The sequence below is a fragment of the Eumetopias jubatus genome, unplaced genomic scaffold, assembly GCF_037043125.1.
Source record: "Eumetopias jubatus isolate StellerSeaLion01/CBP00866 unplaced genomic scaffold, mEumJub1_p1.0 scaffold_6, whole genome shotgun sequence".
Lineage (NCBI taxonomy): Eukaryota > Metazoa > Chordata > Mammalia > Carnivora > Otariidae > Eumetopias > Eumetopias jubatus.
The window spans coordinates 45,599,772-45,618,426 of record NW_028274812.1 but is presented as its reverse complement, the minus strand read 5'-3'; the positions used below and the strand labels follow the sequence as shown (position 1 = coordinate 45,618,426).

Genomic DNA, 18,655 nt, shown 5'->3' with positions numbered 1-18,655 from the left:
ATAGTGGAGGAGGTTGTGAGTATATGAGGACAGTAAGTACATGGAATTCTCAGTACTTCTTCCTTAATTTTGCTGTGAACCTGAAACTGCTCTAAAAAATAACATTTATTAATTTTTAAAAAAGTGAATCTAGACACTTTCCTTATACCTTTTAAAAAAATAACTCAAATGGATCACAGACTTAAATGTAAAATTCGTAACTATAAAACTTCTAGAAGATAACCTAGGAAAGATGACCTCGGGTTTGGTGATGAGTTTTTAGATACAACATCAAAAGCACAATCCATAAATGAAGAAATCAAGTAAGTTGCACTTCATTAAAAGTTAAAACTCTGCTCTGTGAAAAACAGTTAAGAGAATGAAAAGACAAGCTCCAGACTGAGAGAAATATCTGCAAAACACATATCTGAGAAAGGACTTGTATCCAAAATAAACAAATTATTCTTAAAATTCAACAGTAAAGAAAAAGAGATGATTCTAAATGTACTGTATTCACCAACAAGAGAGCCTCCGAAGAGATAAAGCCTAAGAGGGCTGAAAGGGAAAATAGACAAATACACAATTATAATCGTGGACTTCAACAAGCTCCTTTCAAAAAAGGCTAGACAGGAAATCAGCAAGGATATAGAAGATCTGAATACAAACAAAATGAACTAAATGACAAATTTAGAACACTCAACCATTGACAACAACAGCAGAATATATTTCTCTTTCCCAAGTGTCCATGGAATATGTACCAAGATAGATCATATACAATATCTTGGTAGATAAAACAAGTTTCAACACATTTAAAAGAACTAAAATCATAGAGTGTGTTCTCTGATCATAAGGGAGTAAACCTCAGAGCCACAGAAAATCAGAGTCCAAGACAGTTCAGATGCCCCTGGGCTGGTGTTATGAGAATGCCCTCTGAAAAATGGACTCTGACTATATTCCTCCTCAGAAAGGTTCTAAAACTACTCTGAGTGTAGTTGAAACATTTATTATCTGAATAAAAAATTCTTTTCCACAATTGTATTTTTATATTGTAATAATAGCAAATAAACAATGTTATAAGCTGAATTTAAAAAAACACATTTGCAGTAATCTGATTTACAAACCAACTTCTAGGACACCACATATTAAACTGACACTACTGTTACTTATTACATAAAATGAGTATCTTACCTTCTGATGGAGTGTCTAAAAGATCAGCATGCTTTGTTTTCACATGATTTTCCATATCTTGACTACAATCTTCTATTCTTCCGCAGAACGGACATTCAGGAGGACTATACATTGTTTCATAAATTGATCCTTTTATTTTAGATGGGTCATACTCTTTTTCCTTACTTTTAAGGAATTTTCTAGATTCAGTTAAGTTCTCCGAATAAAAGGCTTTATGTTTTAAAGTACCATCATTAGGCAGGCTTTGAGCTGAAATTTTTGGATGATTAGATGCACAAGCTGAATGGACACCAGAATTAACTTCCATTCTACACTGTAAGGTGTTGTCTTTCCTGTTATCTGAAGTTCTAATCTGTATTGTATTGATCCTTGCAAAGCTTCTTTCTAGTTCATTTTGCTCAAAATGAGCAGTTTCAATATGAAAACACATTTCATCATAATTCACACCTGACAACTTGCAAAATGGACATATAACTTCATTTTCCATGTGAACAATTAGGAGGTGAGCCTTCATGTCTGGTTCTGAGGTTACTGTTTCACCACAAATATCACAAGAAAGCATAGTACATCAGATAGCTAGAAAAGAATATAATATTATTTTAAGTTTGAAAGACTGAAGAAAAAAACGCATTCTATAAAATGATTTGAAATAGATTTTTAACAAATATTTAAAAGCTGGAATATTTGGATGAAGATATTTTCGATGTACTTAACGTTTCCTCACATGTACAAACTTCATTATAAATCTCAACCAAAATTACTCTACTGTATTTTAAGTTTAGGGTTTCAATAAAATAAAGGCAGTAATAGTTCAAATTATAATTTTTAATATATTTCAAAAAGCATGTCTGGTGTGAGGGAGAGAAGAAAATAATGTTTATAAAATTGCCCAAGTATGGCAAGTCAGTTAAGAGAAAATGAAAAGAAATCTTATCAACTGGTCTATCTAAATACAGAAACTTAAAGTTGTTAACAATGGGGAGGGTAAATAAATACATCTTACTAACAGGAGTTAACAGTTAAAGAGCTTTAGATATATCAAAGTAATTTAAGTAGCATTACTATCATCCTATGTGGAGGAAACCCTGGCTCAGATAGGTCACCAAGGTCAGAAAATGGTCAGCCAAAATGCCAACTCAGTCAGGCTCCAAACGCTGTCCTCTCAACCCAGATAAAAAGAGTGACCATGGTAGCAAAGAACACAGATTCCAGAACCGAGAGAACTGGATTGTAATCTCACGTTTCAGAATTTTAGGTAAGACAGCTCATGTCTTTGAGGTTTGGTCTATAAAATGAATTGTACTAAATCAGCAGTCACTTCAGGGTTTTATGGACTAATAAAGTACTGGGTATGGACAAAAGGTGATTTTGTTTAGAATTTTTAAACAGCACTCACAGCCACAACCTTCCTATGTCGTTCAGCTAAGGATCATTTAAAAACGAAAAGAAAAATAAGGAAACTATTCCCATTATTTGAATAAACTTAGCTTTGTAAGAACTTCCTACGTTGTCCTTATGTTTCTTATTCCCCTTCAGACAAGTGAAAATAGTTTCCGATTTTAGAAGTTAATTCTCCCAAACCACCAGTGAAAAGAACGTCACAGTTTCTTCTTTTCCCGAGGCTGGGACACGGCTAGACAGAGGGATACGCTTGAACTCCCAAACACTCTGATCATATCAAGTGGGTGAGAGATGTAAGGAGGCTATGACAGGTGACAGGCTGGGCAGGAGGTGAGACAAGCCGTAAAGGCCGAATGCCACAAGGTCCAATCTGCCCAAAAGTCCGCGCCAATGTCCAGGACCCGAAACCGGCCAAGACACTGACTGGGTCAAAGTTGAGGCCGGGGGAATAAGGGAAGGGACCGTTAGTTCCTACCAGCCCAAAGATCCGGCCGCGGCCACACTGCCTTATGGTTGGCTTCCCCTTCGGGTCGGCCGCGGACGCCGTCTGGCTCTCCCGCAGAGACGTGCACGTTCAGCGCCGATTACCTTTCCCGGCCTGGAAGATTGGGACAGGCCGTCCCTACACCCAGGGTTTCACAGTTAACCAAGACAAGAACCAGCGCCTCCAAAATACTTTCACTTCCATTATTACATTCAAAAAAAGCTTTTCCTTTGTCACCCGGAAGGAAAAGACTCCCAGCATGCACTGCTCCACGTCGATCTGGTTTGTAGTGTTTCCTGGGAGTCGTAGTCTTTTTCGCATCCTCGGTTCAGGGTGCTGACTCCTAATTTACTAGGAGGCACACAAGGCGCTGAGAATTTTCAGAATGAATTCCTACGACGGGTACTAGGACATTACACGAGTACACAATACCCTAGCGCTTGACTGCCACGGTATATCAAGACAGAGGTCAAATCATGTAGGCTCTTGTAGAAAGTTATTGTAATATTTAAACAGGAGAGTGGCATAATCTGATAATGTACAATATATAAGGGATTTTGTGGTTCAATATGGCAGACTGAACATGTACATCTATATTCCCTGCCTCTCAAAATCTACTAAATTGACAGAATAAAAATAATAAAAATAAATGCTAATGAGATTTTAATAACATTTGAAAGCTAGAAAAAGGATGAATGAGTAGTAACTAACATGCCTAAGAGAAGTCAACAAAAACAAATGGGTTTATACACCAGAATTCTGGAAACGTTCAGAAATTAAAGACCAGATACTTCTAAAAAACATACTAAAACTGGGCCTGAAAAGAGGAACATTTTGCTGAAAAGTCTGAATAAGGAGCAGTTAGCACCCTACCTCCAGATTTCCTCCATTACCGGGTGGCCAAGTGACTGATCTTTCCCTCCAAGACAGAGGGTATAGGTTTGGTTTCATGAAGAAAACGAACCAGAAAGGCACTTAAGTCAGAAATGCACAGCTAAGAGTGGGGGAGAGGGGGTGTCAAGGTGTTGGACTGTAAGTGGGGAATAGTGAAAGCTAAATACTGAATTATGAGGCCATCCCCCCCATCACATTCTGATGTCTGATATGTGCCTTTTAGTAAGATTAGAAAATTCTTCTCCAGGGAAAATCATGGGTCTGAGAGAAAAGACCTACAGATAAGGGCTTTTAGAAAGTCCTCCAATGAAACAGCCAAGATCCCATGTTATTACTCCATAGGGAGGGCAACAATTGGCAAGTAAACAATCAGCTAATACACAAGTTTACAATAGTTTTCTTTAGTGTCTTACTCTTAAATATGAATGGATACTCAAGGATCACCAGGCTTTAGAGTACACTGGTGGCAGGAAAGATTAAAACCAAAATGATGAAAAAGGAAAAACACTCTGAAGAATCAGAGACAATGAATGAAGGGGAAAAAAATACTTCAAGGCAACTACAGTCAATATCTTCAAAGAGACCAAAAAAAAAAAAAGATATTTAATTCCTGAATTAAAAATAGGAAATAGCTCTTGGGATTAAAAATACAACAGCAGAATTAAAAAATACAATAGCAGAATCTATCTACCTACCTACCACCTATCTATTATCTATCTATCTATCTCTATCATCTATCCATCTACATCCAGAGCTGGAAGATAGCCCAAGAAGTTTCTCAGAAAAGAAAACAAAAAGAACAAGAGATAGAAAACAGGACCTTCCTCAGGGCAGGAATCATGTGTTTTTTATCTTCTCTATTCTAGAAGATAGCCTCTTTTCAGTGCCGTTTGTTGAACTCCAGGGTGGATTACAAAGCTATGTGTGTTACAATAATTTAAAATTCTTTATTTGGAATTATTTATTTCACATATCAGTGACTACCTTTTTGTTAAAAATCCACAAATGTTATAGAATCCAAATTTTAAATAAATGGCAAATTGAAAAGCTTGAAACAAATGAGCAGGACATACAGGAAGAGGTTAAAGCAGCTGAAGAAGGAAAGAGCCTCTGTAAAGCTCCACGAGGTTGGAATTTTTCCGTTGTGTACACTGTAGCAGCTCTAATATCTAAAACAATGCCTAGCACAGATTAGGCCCTCCATCAATACTATTTTGTAGGACCGAATAAACTAAACCAACGAATGAGTGAATGAATGAGAGCTCGCACAGAGGGGTAGGGCAGTAGGACACAGCGCTGCCACCGCGACCGCGCCCTATTAAAATCCCGGAGTCAGAGCAGCGGCCTGCCCCTCCTTCGGTGGGTGGAGCTGGGGCGCTCGCTTCTCTCCGCCCCTCTGCCGGTCGGTGCCGCTACCGCCGCCACCACTGCGGTCGCCGCTTGCAAGGGCTTCTGGGAGCCGAGCCTCGGGGTCTCGGGGAAGGGGCGCAGGTAGCCGCCATCTTGAGTTGAGAACCTTGTCGTTACGCTCAACGCTAGGGGCGGAGTGGCGACCCCACTGTTACCTGCAGCGGACGCCGCAACCGGGAGCCGGGAAGTTAAGACACCGGGTATTGTCACATTAATGGGTAAGTGGGAGTGACACAGGCCAGTTTGGGTGAACCTCGGGTTTGGTCCCTTTGGGAGTTACTGGTTCCAGGGGCCACTGTTTTTATTTACCCCTTTCCTTGCGAAGGCTTGAGGACCAGGCCGTGCTGCCAGGTCTTTTTCCTCAGGTTCCCCTGAGGGAGACCGCGGTGGCGGGGGCGTGGCAGCCGGACCTATTCCTTGCTGACGCGAAGGTGTGGAGAATACAGATCCTCGCAGTCAGCCAGGCTGGCCCTCGGAAGGAGCCTTAAACAGCCGAGCTCATCCTCCGGCCGTTCTGCTTCTCCGCGCCTTGGTAGTTCTTGTCCTCGGTTCCGGGTCTTGTCAAACGTTGCCATTCACTCCTGGGACTCAGCGTCTGTGTGAGTCCGGCAGCATATTAGAAGTTCCACAGTGTCCAGAATACGGCGGTGGTGGCCCTGCGGCGGGTGTTAATTGTCTCACCGTCGCGTTCCGCCAGCTGTCTTCCTCCAGCTGGATGCAGGTGCCTCGGAGGGCTCAGTGTCGACGCCGGCAGGCGTGGGTTAGATGCTTCCCTCCAATAGCCTGTCAGCTCCCTTCCAAGATGAAAATTTAATAAGTGTTTCCTTGGTAATGCATAAGAGATGAAGGATTTGAAAGCTGTGAAACGGGATAGTGATACTTCAAAAGAATACGACATCAGCATTTACTCTTAGGCTTTTAAAATATTTTTTAATTTTTTTTCAACCTCTGATTTGATATCTTAATTATACTCAGTGATTCATAAAGCGACTTTCTTCCTTGGTAAACAAGAAGCAGCTCTGCCCTTTCTGTCTTTAAGTACTGCTTGTTTGATTGTAGGGGCTCTAGTCAGCACTCTTACCCTTTTGTACCGATGTATAATTGTACTAATATGCACCCAAACCGTAGAAATGGAGTCTTTAGGGACACAAGAAGTTCCGTTAATAGATGATAGAAAAAGTTCGAATTCCAGTTACGTTCCCAACCTCAAAACAGTTTTTCAAAGAGCTGAGTGAAAAATAAGCTTTTGAGAGAAAAAAGAAAAAAAAAATCCCTCTGTTGCGGATTTAAAGTAGCTGAATAGCATTTCTTATATTTAAAATAACTTGTATGAGATAGCAGCCTTTGAAATACAGTCTTTTAAAGTTATTTTCCGGAAAAGGGAACAATCCTGTTTGGGTCATGCACCTTTAGAGATGATTTTTCTTGGACTTTATGTCCCTTTTAAAGCAACTGTAGTGAGGATGCAGGTGTTAAGTAAGAAGTTAGTACGACATCAGAAAAAGGAACAAATGATATATGAGTTGTTGGGGGTAGATTTTATTTGGTTAACATATTTATATTAAAGGTTTTAATGTGGTCACCTAGATTAATGGTTTTAGAAGTGTCCCGTGTGTAGGTTGTGGAGGCACAAGGTAATTGAATCAGATATGGGGAGAAAATATTAGAACTTGTTTCTTTACCTTTTAGAAGTATTTCTTTCTAAGAATTTTCTAATTTTATTTATTTATTTATTTATTTATTTATTTAATGTTCTGTTAGCCAGCATATAGTACATCATCAGTTTTTGATGTAGTGTTCAATGATTCATTAGTTGCGTATAACATCTAGTGCTCATCACAACACATGCCCTCCTTTACTTTTTTAATGGGATAGATTATTAGATTAGTAATACTTGTGTATAAATACACATTGAAGATGAATGCACAAATATATTTTGCATACATGAGGATATGTGATCAGAAGCTGTTAGAAGCCAATGACCTGGAAAAGTCTAATGTAGGTGATAAATATTAAGAGGCTTATTGCTGTGAACATTTCATTTTGCTAAAATATTTTATACTTATTGAGCATAATTCAACAACTAATGTTGAAGCCCAGTTTGCTCTGCAATGAACTCATCTCTGTTATTCTCTTCCCAGAGCCTAACCTCTTATTAATGAGACAGAATTTTTATATATGAAATACTTAGGGAATAATACTGAACATATTTTTACTAATAAAGTTAGATTGAGCTGTTTCTAATGGTAAGTATTTGTAGGTCCACACAGTATTGTTGAAATCAATTCATTAAATACTTTAAGGAAGGATTTTCGTTGATTATAAATATACTTTAATTGCTAGAATTTACATGTGTTAGATTCAAAGGCACAAAATACTTTTTAAATCATTCTGAAGTGCTCAGCCTATTCCATTCTACTTTTAGTTCCACCACTAATGAAATTTTTCTCCCTATCTTTACCAGTAATTATCAAATCTTATGCCTCATGTGGTACTTGGCTTATTGTAGGCACTTATATTTGCTGGAAGAATCAACAAATGAATAAATTGAGTGGCTTGTTTTTAGTACTACTACAAATGAAATACTCCTTTGTCTTTTGAATTCGTTTCTCTTTCATGACTCTTACTTCTGATTCTCTCACCTATTTCTTTTTGGTTTCCTTTGCTCTTTCCTTTTCCCACTCAAAGGTAAACAAACATTCTCAAGATTTCTCCCTTGGCCATCTTTCTTTTATATTTTATAGCTCTGCATGATCTTGGATGATCAATTAGGGCTCTTCCTGAGTTTTGACCCATACTTTTTTTTTTTTTTATTTTATTTATTTTACTTGACAGAGAGAGAGAGAGCACTAGCAGGGGGAGTGGCAGGCAGAGGGAGAGGGAGAAGCAGGCTCCCCGCTGAGCATGATCCTGGGATCATGACCCAAGCCGAAGGCAGACGCTTAACCAACTGAGCCACCCAGGAGCCCCTTGACCCATACTTTTAACTGTCCTAGGTCTTAATCTCCTGTATGTGCCCTAAGTATTATATAAGTATAACACGTTTAAAATGAAAGTTACTATACATCTATTAGAATGGCTACAATTACCAACAAAATATGACAATACCAAATGTCCGCAGAGCATAGAGCAAGAGGAAGTTCTTATACATTGCTGATGGAATACTTTGCAGTTTGGCAGTTTCTTATAAAATGTGAAGCATACACTTGCCATATTATCCATCAGTGCTACTTCTAAATATTTACCTGAGACAAATGAAAACTTATATTTACACAAAAACCTGTACATGAATATTTATAACAGATTTATTCATAACTGCACTAAACTAGAAACAACCTAAACGTCCTTCAACTAATGAATGGATAAACTGTGAAGTATCTATGCAATAGAATACTACTCAACAATAAGAAGGAGTACATTACTGATCTATGCCAACAGTATGGATCTCACAAATACACTGTGCTAAATAAAAGAAGCCAGTTTAAGACTATATACTGTTATTATTCCATTTATGGTGAAATTCAAGAAAAGTAAGAACTGTGAAGATGGAGAACCAATCAGTGGTTACCAGGTATTAAGGGTGGAAGAGGGGTTACTAAGAGCATGACCAGGTTTTTTAGGGGTCATGGAGCTGTTCTGTATCTTGATTGTGATAGTTTTATGCCTGTGCATTTGTCAGATTCATAGAACTTTATACCAAAAGAGTGATTTTTTTACTGTATATAAATTAAAAAATAGGGACAGCTGGGTGTCTTAGTTGGCTAAGCATCTGCCTTTGGCTCGGGTCGAGATCCCAGGGTCCTGGGATCCAGTTCTGTATTGGGCTCCTTGCTCAGCAGGAAGCCTGTTTCTCCCTGGGCCTGCCACTCGCTCTCTCTTTCCATCTCTCTCTCTCTGACAAATAAATAAAATCTTTAAAAAAAATTTAAAAATAAAACAATTCATTGTTTTCATCTCAAAAACAAGCAGGCAATCAAACAAAACCATCACTCTGATACTCCATCTTTATTTCCTGTCTTGGCTTATTTTGTTGCCATACTGATATAGATCAAGCTAAAAACCATGGAGTCATCCTAATCTCTTTTTTCTTTTTCACCACATATTCCTTACATTTATTTGGTCTCTAATTCTTACTGAATCAATTTCTGCAATGTTTTGGAAATCAACCATTCTCAGTGCAGCTGCTAATTTAGTTCAGGTCTTCATCATCAAAGTTCGAAACAATGTTCTTTTCAATTTTTTTAATTGTTACTTAGGACCAAATCCAAATTTCTCAACCTGATTGTAGGAACCATATGTGTTCTTAGTTACCTTTCTAGCTTTACCTTCTGCCTTTTCTCCCACAAATCTTGTTTAGGCACACTTAATCTCTTACTGTTTTGTGTTTATGCCAGTCTTCTGCAAGAACTCTTTGCCTTTGCATATATTCCCCCTGCTTGAAGTGCTTCTTCCTTCCTGATTTTCCCTTTTCATCCTCTTCCCTGACAAATTCTTGCTCTTTTAAGATAACCATCAGAGCTTCCTAAGGCACAGTTAGTTGCTATTTCTTCTATGCTCTCACAGGATTTAATGCATATGTTTTAGTGTACTTTACTACTTAGAGTATAATTTATGAGTTCAGTAGTCTGTCTTCGACATCAGAGATGGCAGATAAATGCCAGCCTTTTCTTTTCTTCTGTTTCTTCCTAAGTGTTAATTGATCACAACATTCTCTCTGGTTTCTAAAAGTAAAATTGTCTTATTATTTTAAATGTAAAATGTTATGTAAAATATTATAAATATACTTGTAAGAATATGTTTATATAAATGTTAATGTTTTCAAATACATTTATAATAAAACTACTTAAAAATAAAGTATACAAGTATTTCAGTATTTAAAAAGAATTATACCGTAGTATTTCAAATTATTTTTGCAGTCATGACTGAAGTCATGACCTATGCAGCCTTAGTTCTGAAGACAGCACCTTAAGTAAATTAAAGAAGCCAGACCCCCCCAAAATATTTGAGGGATGCTTATTGAAGCCTAAGATCATATTCCATTGAAAATAAGATACTTCACTCTGGCTATCTTTTGATCTTGCCAGGAGCTGTAGAAGTTTTTTACCTAACTATTTCATGATTGATTATATCCTGGCTGACAGTGATTTTAAGATGCATTCCACTTCAGAAAGGTTAAAACACCAGGCATTGGGGAGTGCATCTTAAAATCAGTGAAGTTAGGATAATGACTTTTTATCTGTGTTTAGACCAAAATCTATTATTTGTTTGATAGTTTAGTCCAAAAATATTTTGTCACTTTGCTCCAATTTTGATAGGGGTGTGAGGGAAATGTATTCTTTGTACATAATTTTCAGAATTGATTTTGTCAGTCTATTTAAGTAGTAAGCATGAACTTAATTTTCCTAGTAAACATCTCATGTTGTTTTGAAGAATTATCAGTATCTGTTTTCTTCTCTCCTAACCTTAAGATGCCATGGCTAGTCCAGGGAAAGATAACTATAGAATGAAAAGTTACAAGAATAAAGCCCTAAATCCCCAAGAGATGCGTAGACGAAGAGAAGAAGAAGGAATACAGCTTCGAAAACAAAAAAGGGAAGAGCAGGTAGGTGTTTTAAAATATTTAAATGTTTAACACAGAAGCATCAATATATAGATTTTAGAAGTTACATTATTATTGCTTATTTTTAGATAATTTGAAAAAGTGTTTTTAGGAAATTGAATATAAATAAATCTGTTCTTTAATTTACTAGACTCCAGGAATAATTTATGAATCAGAATCCTGTGCTATTTTTAATCACTGAGAGGAGCAGCTTTTCTGTTTTATTGATAAAACTTTATGTTAATTGTATTTTATCCCAGTGTTAAGAAATTTTTACTATTGAGCCTATGTAGATCACTTCCATTTGTCAGTGTAAAATTTGCCCCCCCCAAAAACATTGTATTCATTTGTTGCTTTGTGGTTTTCATAGTTCTTGCTCCCAAGTTAATTAGTCCTCTTCCTCTGCTACTCATACTATTCCTTATGTCGTCTCGTCAGCTGTCTAGCTCTCTTAGCCTTCTCTGTTTTGAACTTTATATATGTGACATAAAGAATAGAAAAACAGTTCAAAGAGTACATCTCAACATTTTTCATTCCAAGATGTACTTAAATTTAGAAGTATTTATAATTAAGAGGGTGTAGTCCTCACATGCATGAATTAAAAACTGATGTGTAGAAAGGACTAGCAGTGATGAAAGTAGAGAAAGCCCTGTTTTAGAAATATGATTCATCATCTCCCTATCTACAGTATCTAGCACAGTCCCTACTTTATTATAGTAGAGACTCAAAAAAAAAAATCTGTTGAATGAATGATTAGAAAGAACTGTATACCGGTTGAAGAAGAGCAGTATTTCTTTAGCTATCAAAAAGAATATACTAGATTTTTTTCTTCTCTATTTTGATATAGGAAATGTATCCATAAATCCCCCTCAGTGACCTCACTGTGCCTCATTCCTCTTTTTCTTTTTTTTAATTTTTTTTCATTCCTGAAATAAAAAGGATAGGGCCATATTTCCTCAGAGTTCTCTGTTCCTTATTAATCTGATATGTTTATCAATATACCACAATATTTCTCCCATGTAACTAATTTGCTTTTTTATTAAGATTTTCTTAGAAAAATAGTTAGACATCTTGTATACCAGTGTAAGCATATATGCTTTTTCAAATGCTATAAAACGTAAATGTGTACTCCACTTATGGGACCAGCCATTGGTAAAAGATCTGAGATTAAGAATGACCCAAAGCAGTCTGCAGGTAAGAGCTAACCAAACCAGGAGAGTTTAACTTCTCAAAGATAATTTAGGACTTCATGGTATAGTGATTGAGAAATGCTAAATATTTAGAATTTTAAATGATCAGTTTTTGTTCACTTAAATGAAAAATATAATTCTATGGGAATTCAGTGTTTTATGGAAAGCCCAATGTATAAAGTGATTTCTCTTTATTACAGTTGTTCAAACGCAGAAATGTCTCTTTGCCCAGAAATGATGAATCTATGCTAGAAAGTCCTATCCAGGATCCGGATATCAGTTCCACTGTGCCCATTCCGGAGGTAGATACAGAAAAATGTATTTCAAATTATACTTCAACAATGTTTCAGAAGTAGTAGGTATAGCAACAATTATTCATGCAAAATATTTAAATGATAAGTTATATTTTCTATGTTTTAGGAAGAAGTTATCACCACAGATATGGTTCAGATGATTTTTTCTAACAATGCTGATCAGCAGCTAACAGCAACACAGAAATTTAGAAAGCTGCTTTCTAAAGGCAAGAATTATTTTCAATATGCTTATTTGATATTAAAAGGTTCTGTAATAGAGTTTTATTTATTAGATATTTTTTATTTTAAGACACTTTCATTGTCAGTAAGTCAGTAGGTCTTAATTTTTCTTTAAAATATACTTGTAAGTAAGGTCTATTTTTTTTATAAAGTTTATTTATTTATTTTAAGTAGGCTCCAATGCCCAATGTGGGGCTTGAACTCACAACCTTGAGATCAGGAGTCACATGCTGTACTGACTGAGCTAGCCAGGGAACGCTAAAAGAAGTCTTTTTTTTTTTTTTAAGATTTTATTTATTTATTTTAGACAGAGAGAACGAGAGAGAGAGAGAGAGAGAGAGAGAGAGAGCACATGAGAGGGGGGAGGGTCAGAGGGAGAAGCAGACTCCCTGCCGAGCAGGGAGCCCGACGTGGGACTCGATCCAGGGACTCCAGGATCATGACCCGAGCCGAAGGCAGTTGCTTAACCAACTGAGCCACCCAGGCGCCCCTAAAAGAAGTCTTTTTTATCTTTTTTGTTATATAAATAGGGAACACTAACAGAGAAGTTCCTGGAGAATCACAAGAGCATACTTTTTTTTGAAGCCAAGAGAGAAGGAAGAGTTGATAGATACATAGATTGCCAGTAGCTGAAATATCTTGGTTTTAATTTTGCATATCTTTGTTTTAAAATTTCCTAGAGATTTTATGATTCTCAAAAGCCCTCTGCATTTCATGAAAATTTATGAAGAATCCTATATAGTTCAGTAGCATTTCTGTGAATAATGAATGATACCCTGACAGAATAGAATATCATTTGGCTGAGAAGCATTAGGTAATGGTTGATAGGGAAGGAGACATCCCTGGAAAGTGGTGTTTACTAATAAAGGATTAGGGGGAGGATTATCTGTCAGTTGGTGTTTTTTGAGTATTAGGCTGAAATACTCCATGTTGTGAAGATGACCTTCTAAATAGCGTTCAACTTACAATATTTAAATATTTGTGTAGGAAATATTTTAAAATTTTTCTTACTGTGATTAATGAAAAAGAATTTGCTTTTCAGTAAACATTGCAATTATGAGAACATTTGTTTACTTCGGTTAAATCCACCTAAGGCTTTTAAACTTGGTCATTGAAACCTAGGAAAGAGTTATTTTGTGCATCCTGTTAATTGACACAGGGACCAGGTTATTGTCTTTTTGTGTCTATGTAATAACTTAATTCTTTCTTAATTTTTAGAACCTAATCCACCAATTGATCAGGTTATACAGAAACCAGGAGTTGTACAGAGATTTGTGAAATTTCTTGAAAGAAATGAAAATTGTACTTTACAGGTGAGTTCTAAATTTTTCTTTCTTAATCTCTTTCCAGAAATAACATATGATTAAAGTTTCTAGTGAACTTCTGTAATACTAAATATATTGTAAACATTCAGGAAATACTTGGAAATTAAAGGAGAAGGTAGTGCCACCTGTCTTACCTTAGTCATGTTTACAATGCTAGTTTTTTCTAGGGACTGTTATTTCTTTAAAACAATTTTGGGAAAACTATATAAAATCATTTGTAATGCTAATAAAAATTTTGTAGTTGTCAACCTTTAATAACTTCTTCGTTTTAGAAAACCTCAAATTAAAATGTTAATGGGTAAATTTTTTTTGGCTCTTAGCTAATTAGAGTTGTAACTTTTTAATATAAACTCTTTCACCTTTTAAGACATTAGTCTGATTAGTTCTTTTTTTGGAAAAAAAAAATCAATAAAATCTACTAAAAATGTGACCAAAGTTAGATTTGTCCAGATGAGCATTACTTCTCAGTTATACTATAGTGTCAGTTATAAGATGTCTTCCAAATAATTGGCTGCTAATAGTAAATGACTGAAGTTTGCAAATATTTACTGTTTTTTAAAGAAAGATTGCTTTTCCTGATTTCATTGCTATATATATTCTTAAGTAGGAATATAGTGTGGAATTACATCTATCAGGAATTGCACAAGACCTGCATGTAGTTTATCAGCGCTGTTGTCAGTAGTGGAAGATTGTTACAGGTATTTGAGTAATAGTTGTTGAAATTACAACTTAGAATAGTGTTCCACTGATCTGAGTAATTTGGGAAAGCTCCTCACATTTTAGATAATAAGCAAAGGAATGTGTTGCACACATGAATATTACCTATCATGATTTTTATGCTGAAAAATTTTGAGAGTATTTACAATAAGGATGTCTGAGGAAAAAGCCACTTTGTGTTATATATAGTAATACTGTGCGTTAGTTTTCAAAGTCTTTATGTGTTAACTCTGTAAGGGCTAGAAGTCCGTTTGCTTCATATTTAAGCCCCAAGTCCAGACTAAAACACAGGCCTCCTGATATCTAGTTTATTATTTGGCTTTTTAATTCTAAATGAATGAAAGAGGAAATGAGTAAATACGAATAAATAAAATTAAGTGTTAGTTTTAGCCATATAGTGTGTGTAAGGCATTGTATTACAAAATTAAAACATTGTCCCTTTGCAGAAATTCTTCACTCTTTGTTGGAAAAGACAAACATGTAAGCAGATCTGTGATGCCATAGTATGCTTAGTGCTATAACAGAACTATAAATGGAGTGCTTTAGGAGCACGGTGTAATAACTCATCTGTGTAGGGGAAGTTGAAGAGGACTTCACAAATGTAGTATTGTGTGGCTAGTCTTGAGGATAAACCTTTTCCGGATGAACCTGAAAAGAGGAAAATTAATTGTTATGAGAACAGCAGGTGCAAAACGCATAGAGTATTCAAGAATAACATTGGGGACTTTGGCATGTATTAATCACTGAAGTTAAAACTTAATGAAATTCAACTGTATGGCCTTGGGATAGCTATAGCTTTGCCCTACTACCCACATTCATATAAAATCTGTTAGTTCAGACTATTGGTTTGTCGAAGAGACTCCCAACTGATGGCCTACCGGCCATATTGGCCTACAAACAAGTTTTGTTTGTCCTGCATATGTTTTAAAAATGTGAATTAGATATTGGCCTTTAAAATATTGGAGAATTTCATACGAAAATCCAGATTTTTGACTTCTTTTGACAAATCAGAAGAGTTGGCATTGCTGCTGCCACACAGTAAAGGTCTAGTGGGGCTGAATAGTTGTGCCTCCCCACCCCCCTTTTAGAAAGTTACTTCCTTTTTGTCCCTGCTTTTTAGAAAAATCATAGTCATGCTCTCCAGCTTGCTGCAATTCCCCACTTATATCACTCCTTTTATTCTTAATTATCTGTTTTGTCAACTTCTGAATTCACCACTTTTCTTTAATGCTTTCTCCTGGGGATACCTAGGAGAATTTTATGGAGTAAACTTTTAATTGTTCTTTAGTTTGTTTCTTTATAATTGGTTAGTACTGTGGTCTTTTTTTTTTTCAACATAAGTTCCTCCCTTAAAAATTTAGTCTTACACATAATAGTAACTACTTTTCATGCCTTTCAGTAATGCTTTTGGTTGTGTTTTTATTTTATTAATCATAGTGATATGTACCTTTCGTGTGAAAAGTTGTCTATGTCAGATATTTTTAAAGTTATAGTCACTCCTTAGTTTGTGGATTTGTAGATCATTTTCAGTTATTCACTAGTTTATTGTTTGGGAGCCATGGGTTTCTGTTTCTTCTGTTACAAATCCATCACATTTAAGTATATCCAAATTTAAGTAGAATTGACATGAGTGGCTTTTTAGAGGTCCTGCTGCTTACAGGAATACAAGTCCTGCCTGTGGCTCTGCTAATAGTGAACTCTTTGACTTTGAACAAATCATCTAAGTCTCTGGCCTTCTAATTTTCTTAATTTCTTTTTTTTTTTTAAGATTTTATTTATTTGAGAGAGAGAGAATGAGAGGTAGAGAGCACAAAAGGGAAGAGGGTCAGAGGGAGAAGCAGATTCCCTGCTGAGCAGGGAGCCCGATGCGGGACTGGATCCAGGGACTCCAGGATCATGACCTGAGCCGAAGGCAGTCGCTTAACCAACTGAGCCACCCAGGCGCCCTAATTTTCTTAATTTCTTAAATGAGGAGGTTGGAACTGGATGATCCATCCCTAAGGAAACAAAAGTACCTTTTAGGATTCTAAGTTCCATAAATGTACTATTGCTCTATTAGTAGTGTCTCATTTATTTCATTTATTTTTAAACTGCTTGCTTTAGGACACCTGGCTCTCTAAATAGTAAGCATTAGGAGTTCTGGGAAATATAATTTCAATGTTCATTTATTGTTCATGATTTTGAAAATTTTCATTATATTCTTCTCAGTTTTTATTTTTCCAAATTGAGTCCTTTTTTAAAACTAAGGGGTTTTATTTATGAAATCTGATTAATCTTATTAATCATAAATCAGTCTTTCAGGCTTGTCCAGCTAACTCTTTACTCCCTCCCTTCTTTCCTTTCTTTCTGACAATTCTTTGGTGCTTTCATTTATTCTACTTCTGTTTTTCCTTAGTTTGAAGCTGCATGGGCATTAACTAATATAGCGTCTGGAACTTTTCTGCATACCAAGGTAGTGATTGAAACTGGGGCTGTTCCAATTTTTATCAAACTTCTTAATTCAGAGCATGAAGATGTGCAAGAGCAGGTATGTTTCTAATTTGAATGGTTATATTTACTAGATTTTAATGTTCTCTTGAGAGTTGAATGTGCATTGCATTTGTTAAAATATAATAATTTCTCTTCAGTGTCAAATTAGAAGGAAGCCAGAATGAACTATCTCAGGCATAATCCTGGGTTCACTGTAAGCGTGATCTCAGGTATCAGAAATTACTATTCTCGTGTATAAAAGAACATACTGAGACTCAGAAAGTTAGTAATTTACCCAAAGTCACAGTGAATGGCTGAACCAAGTTTTAAACCTGGGCTTGTCTGACTCCTTATTCTTTGCATGGGCACAGATTATTTTGTTTCTTTTTTTTTTTAAAGATTTTATTTATTTATTTGAGAGAAAGAGAGAGAGCGCATGAAAGGGGGAGGGTCAGAGGGAGAAGCAGACTCCCTGCTGAGCAGGGAGCCCGATGTGGGACTCGATCCTGGGACTCCAGGATCATGACCTGAGCCGAAGGCAGTCGCCTAACCAACTGAGCCACCCAGGAGCCCTTGTTGTTTCTTTTTAAAATATCATATTATCTTCAATGGAACTGTTTTTAAATAGACATTATAAATTCTAATAGGGAAAATGTAATCACATATACTTTGTACCAATGAAATAAAATAAAATGTTTTGGTATTTTTGTTTTGAACTGTTTTTATGGCAAATTGATCTGTTGATCTACCATTCCATTCATCTGTTTAGTTTTATATATATTTTATATATATATATTCATCTGTTTTAGTTTTATATATATACACACGGAGTTTTTTCCCCCCACTTAATTGATATTGGGAGCCTTTTCTAATGGCATTATTTATTCTTCCAAGGAAATTTTACTGATTACTCATTATCTAGTCAGGTATGAACCATAATTTATTATCTATTCCTCCATTATATATTAGAGTTATTTCTAGCTTATTAATATTATGATGAACATCATTATCAGTCTGTATGTGTGTCTTGATTATTTCATTAGGAAAAGTGACTTTAACCCTGGTAAAAGAAAAATTTTTCACGTTCTTATTATGTATTTCAAAGTTGACCTCCAAAGAAGTTATACATACTAATTTCCCCACCAACAGAATGTTAGACTTCACAGGGTGAAAAATGTCATTACTTAAAAAGACTTTTCTTAAGGTGGCTCTGTGGCTTAGTTGGTTAAGGCGCCTGTCTTGTAAAAGATTTTTCTTAAAAAATAGAAAATAAACTTAGGCCTAGAGTAAAAATATGTTAAAAATATTAACTTTTTTTTTTAAGATTTTATTTATTTATTCAACAGAGAGAGAGTGAGCAAAGTAGGCAGAGAGGCAGGCATAGGGAGAGGGAGAAGCAGGCTCTGCACTGAGCAGGGAGCCTGATGCGGGGCTCAATCCCAGGACCCTGAGATCATGACCTAAGC

At 36.0% G+C, this 18,655-nt stretch overlaps 2 protein-coding genes across 4 annotated transcripts in view; one reads left to right on the top strand and one right to left on the bottom strand.

The window, feature by feature from the left end:
- Positions 1 to 3,249, bottom strand: part of ZUP1 (zinc finger containing ubiquitin peptidase 1) — a 33,336-nt gene extending 30,087 nt beyond the window's left edge. Inside the window, exons 1-2 of one of the 2 annotated variants that reach the window (XM_028117061.2) lie at positions 3,044 to 3,249; positions 1,168 to 1,743 (exon numbers count right to left, since the gene is read on the bottom strand). In XM_028117061.2, coding sequence (XP_027972862.2) covers positions 1,168 to 1,729 — 562 coding nt within the window. In that variant the 5' untranslated portion in view covers positions 1,730 to 1,743; positions 3,044 to 3,249. The remainder of the gene's footprint in view (positions 1 to 1,167; positions 1,744 to 3,043) is intronic. The other variant, XM_028117062.2, reaches the window with a different exon arrangement.
- A 2,142-nt stretch (positions 3,250 to 5,391) lies between these two features.
- The window catches only part of KPNA5 (karyopherin subunit alpha 5), a 52,105-nt gene continuing 38,841 nt past the window's right edge, over positions 5,392 to 18,655 (top strand). The window contains exons 1-6 of one of the 2 annotated variants that reach the window (XM_028117100.2): positions 5,392 to 5,574; positions 10,825 to 10,958; positions 12,346 to 12,447; positions 12,566 to 12,665; positions 13,897 to 13,991; positions 17,116 to 17,247. In XM_028117100.2, coding sequence (XP_027972901.1) covers positions 5,571 to 5,574; positions 10,825 to 10,958; positions 12,346 to 12,447; positions 12,566 to 12,665; positions 13,897 to 13,991; positions 17,116 to 17,247 — 567 coding nt within the window. In that variant the 5' untranslated portion in view covers positions 5,392 to 5,570. The remainder of the gene's footprint in view (positions 5,575 to 10,824; positions 10,959 to 12,345; positions 12,448 to 12,565; positions 12,666 to 13,896; positions 13,992 to 17,115; positions 17,248 to 18,655) is intronic. The other variant, XM_028117101.2, reaches the window with a different exon arrangement.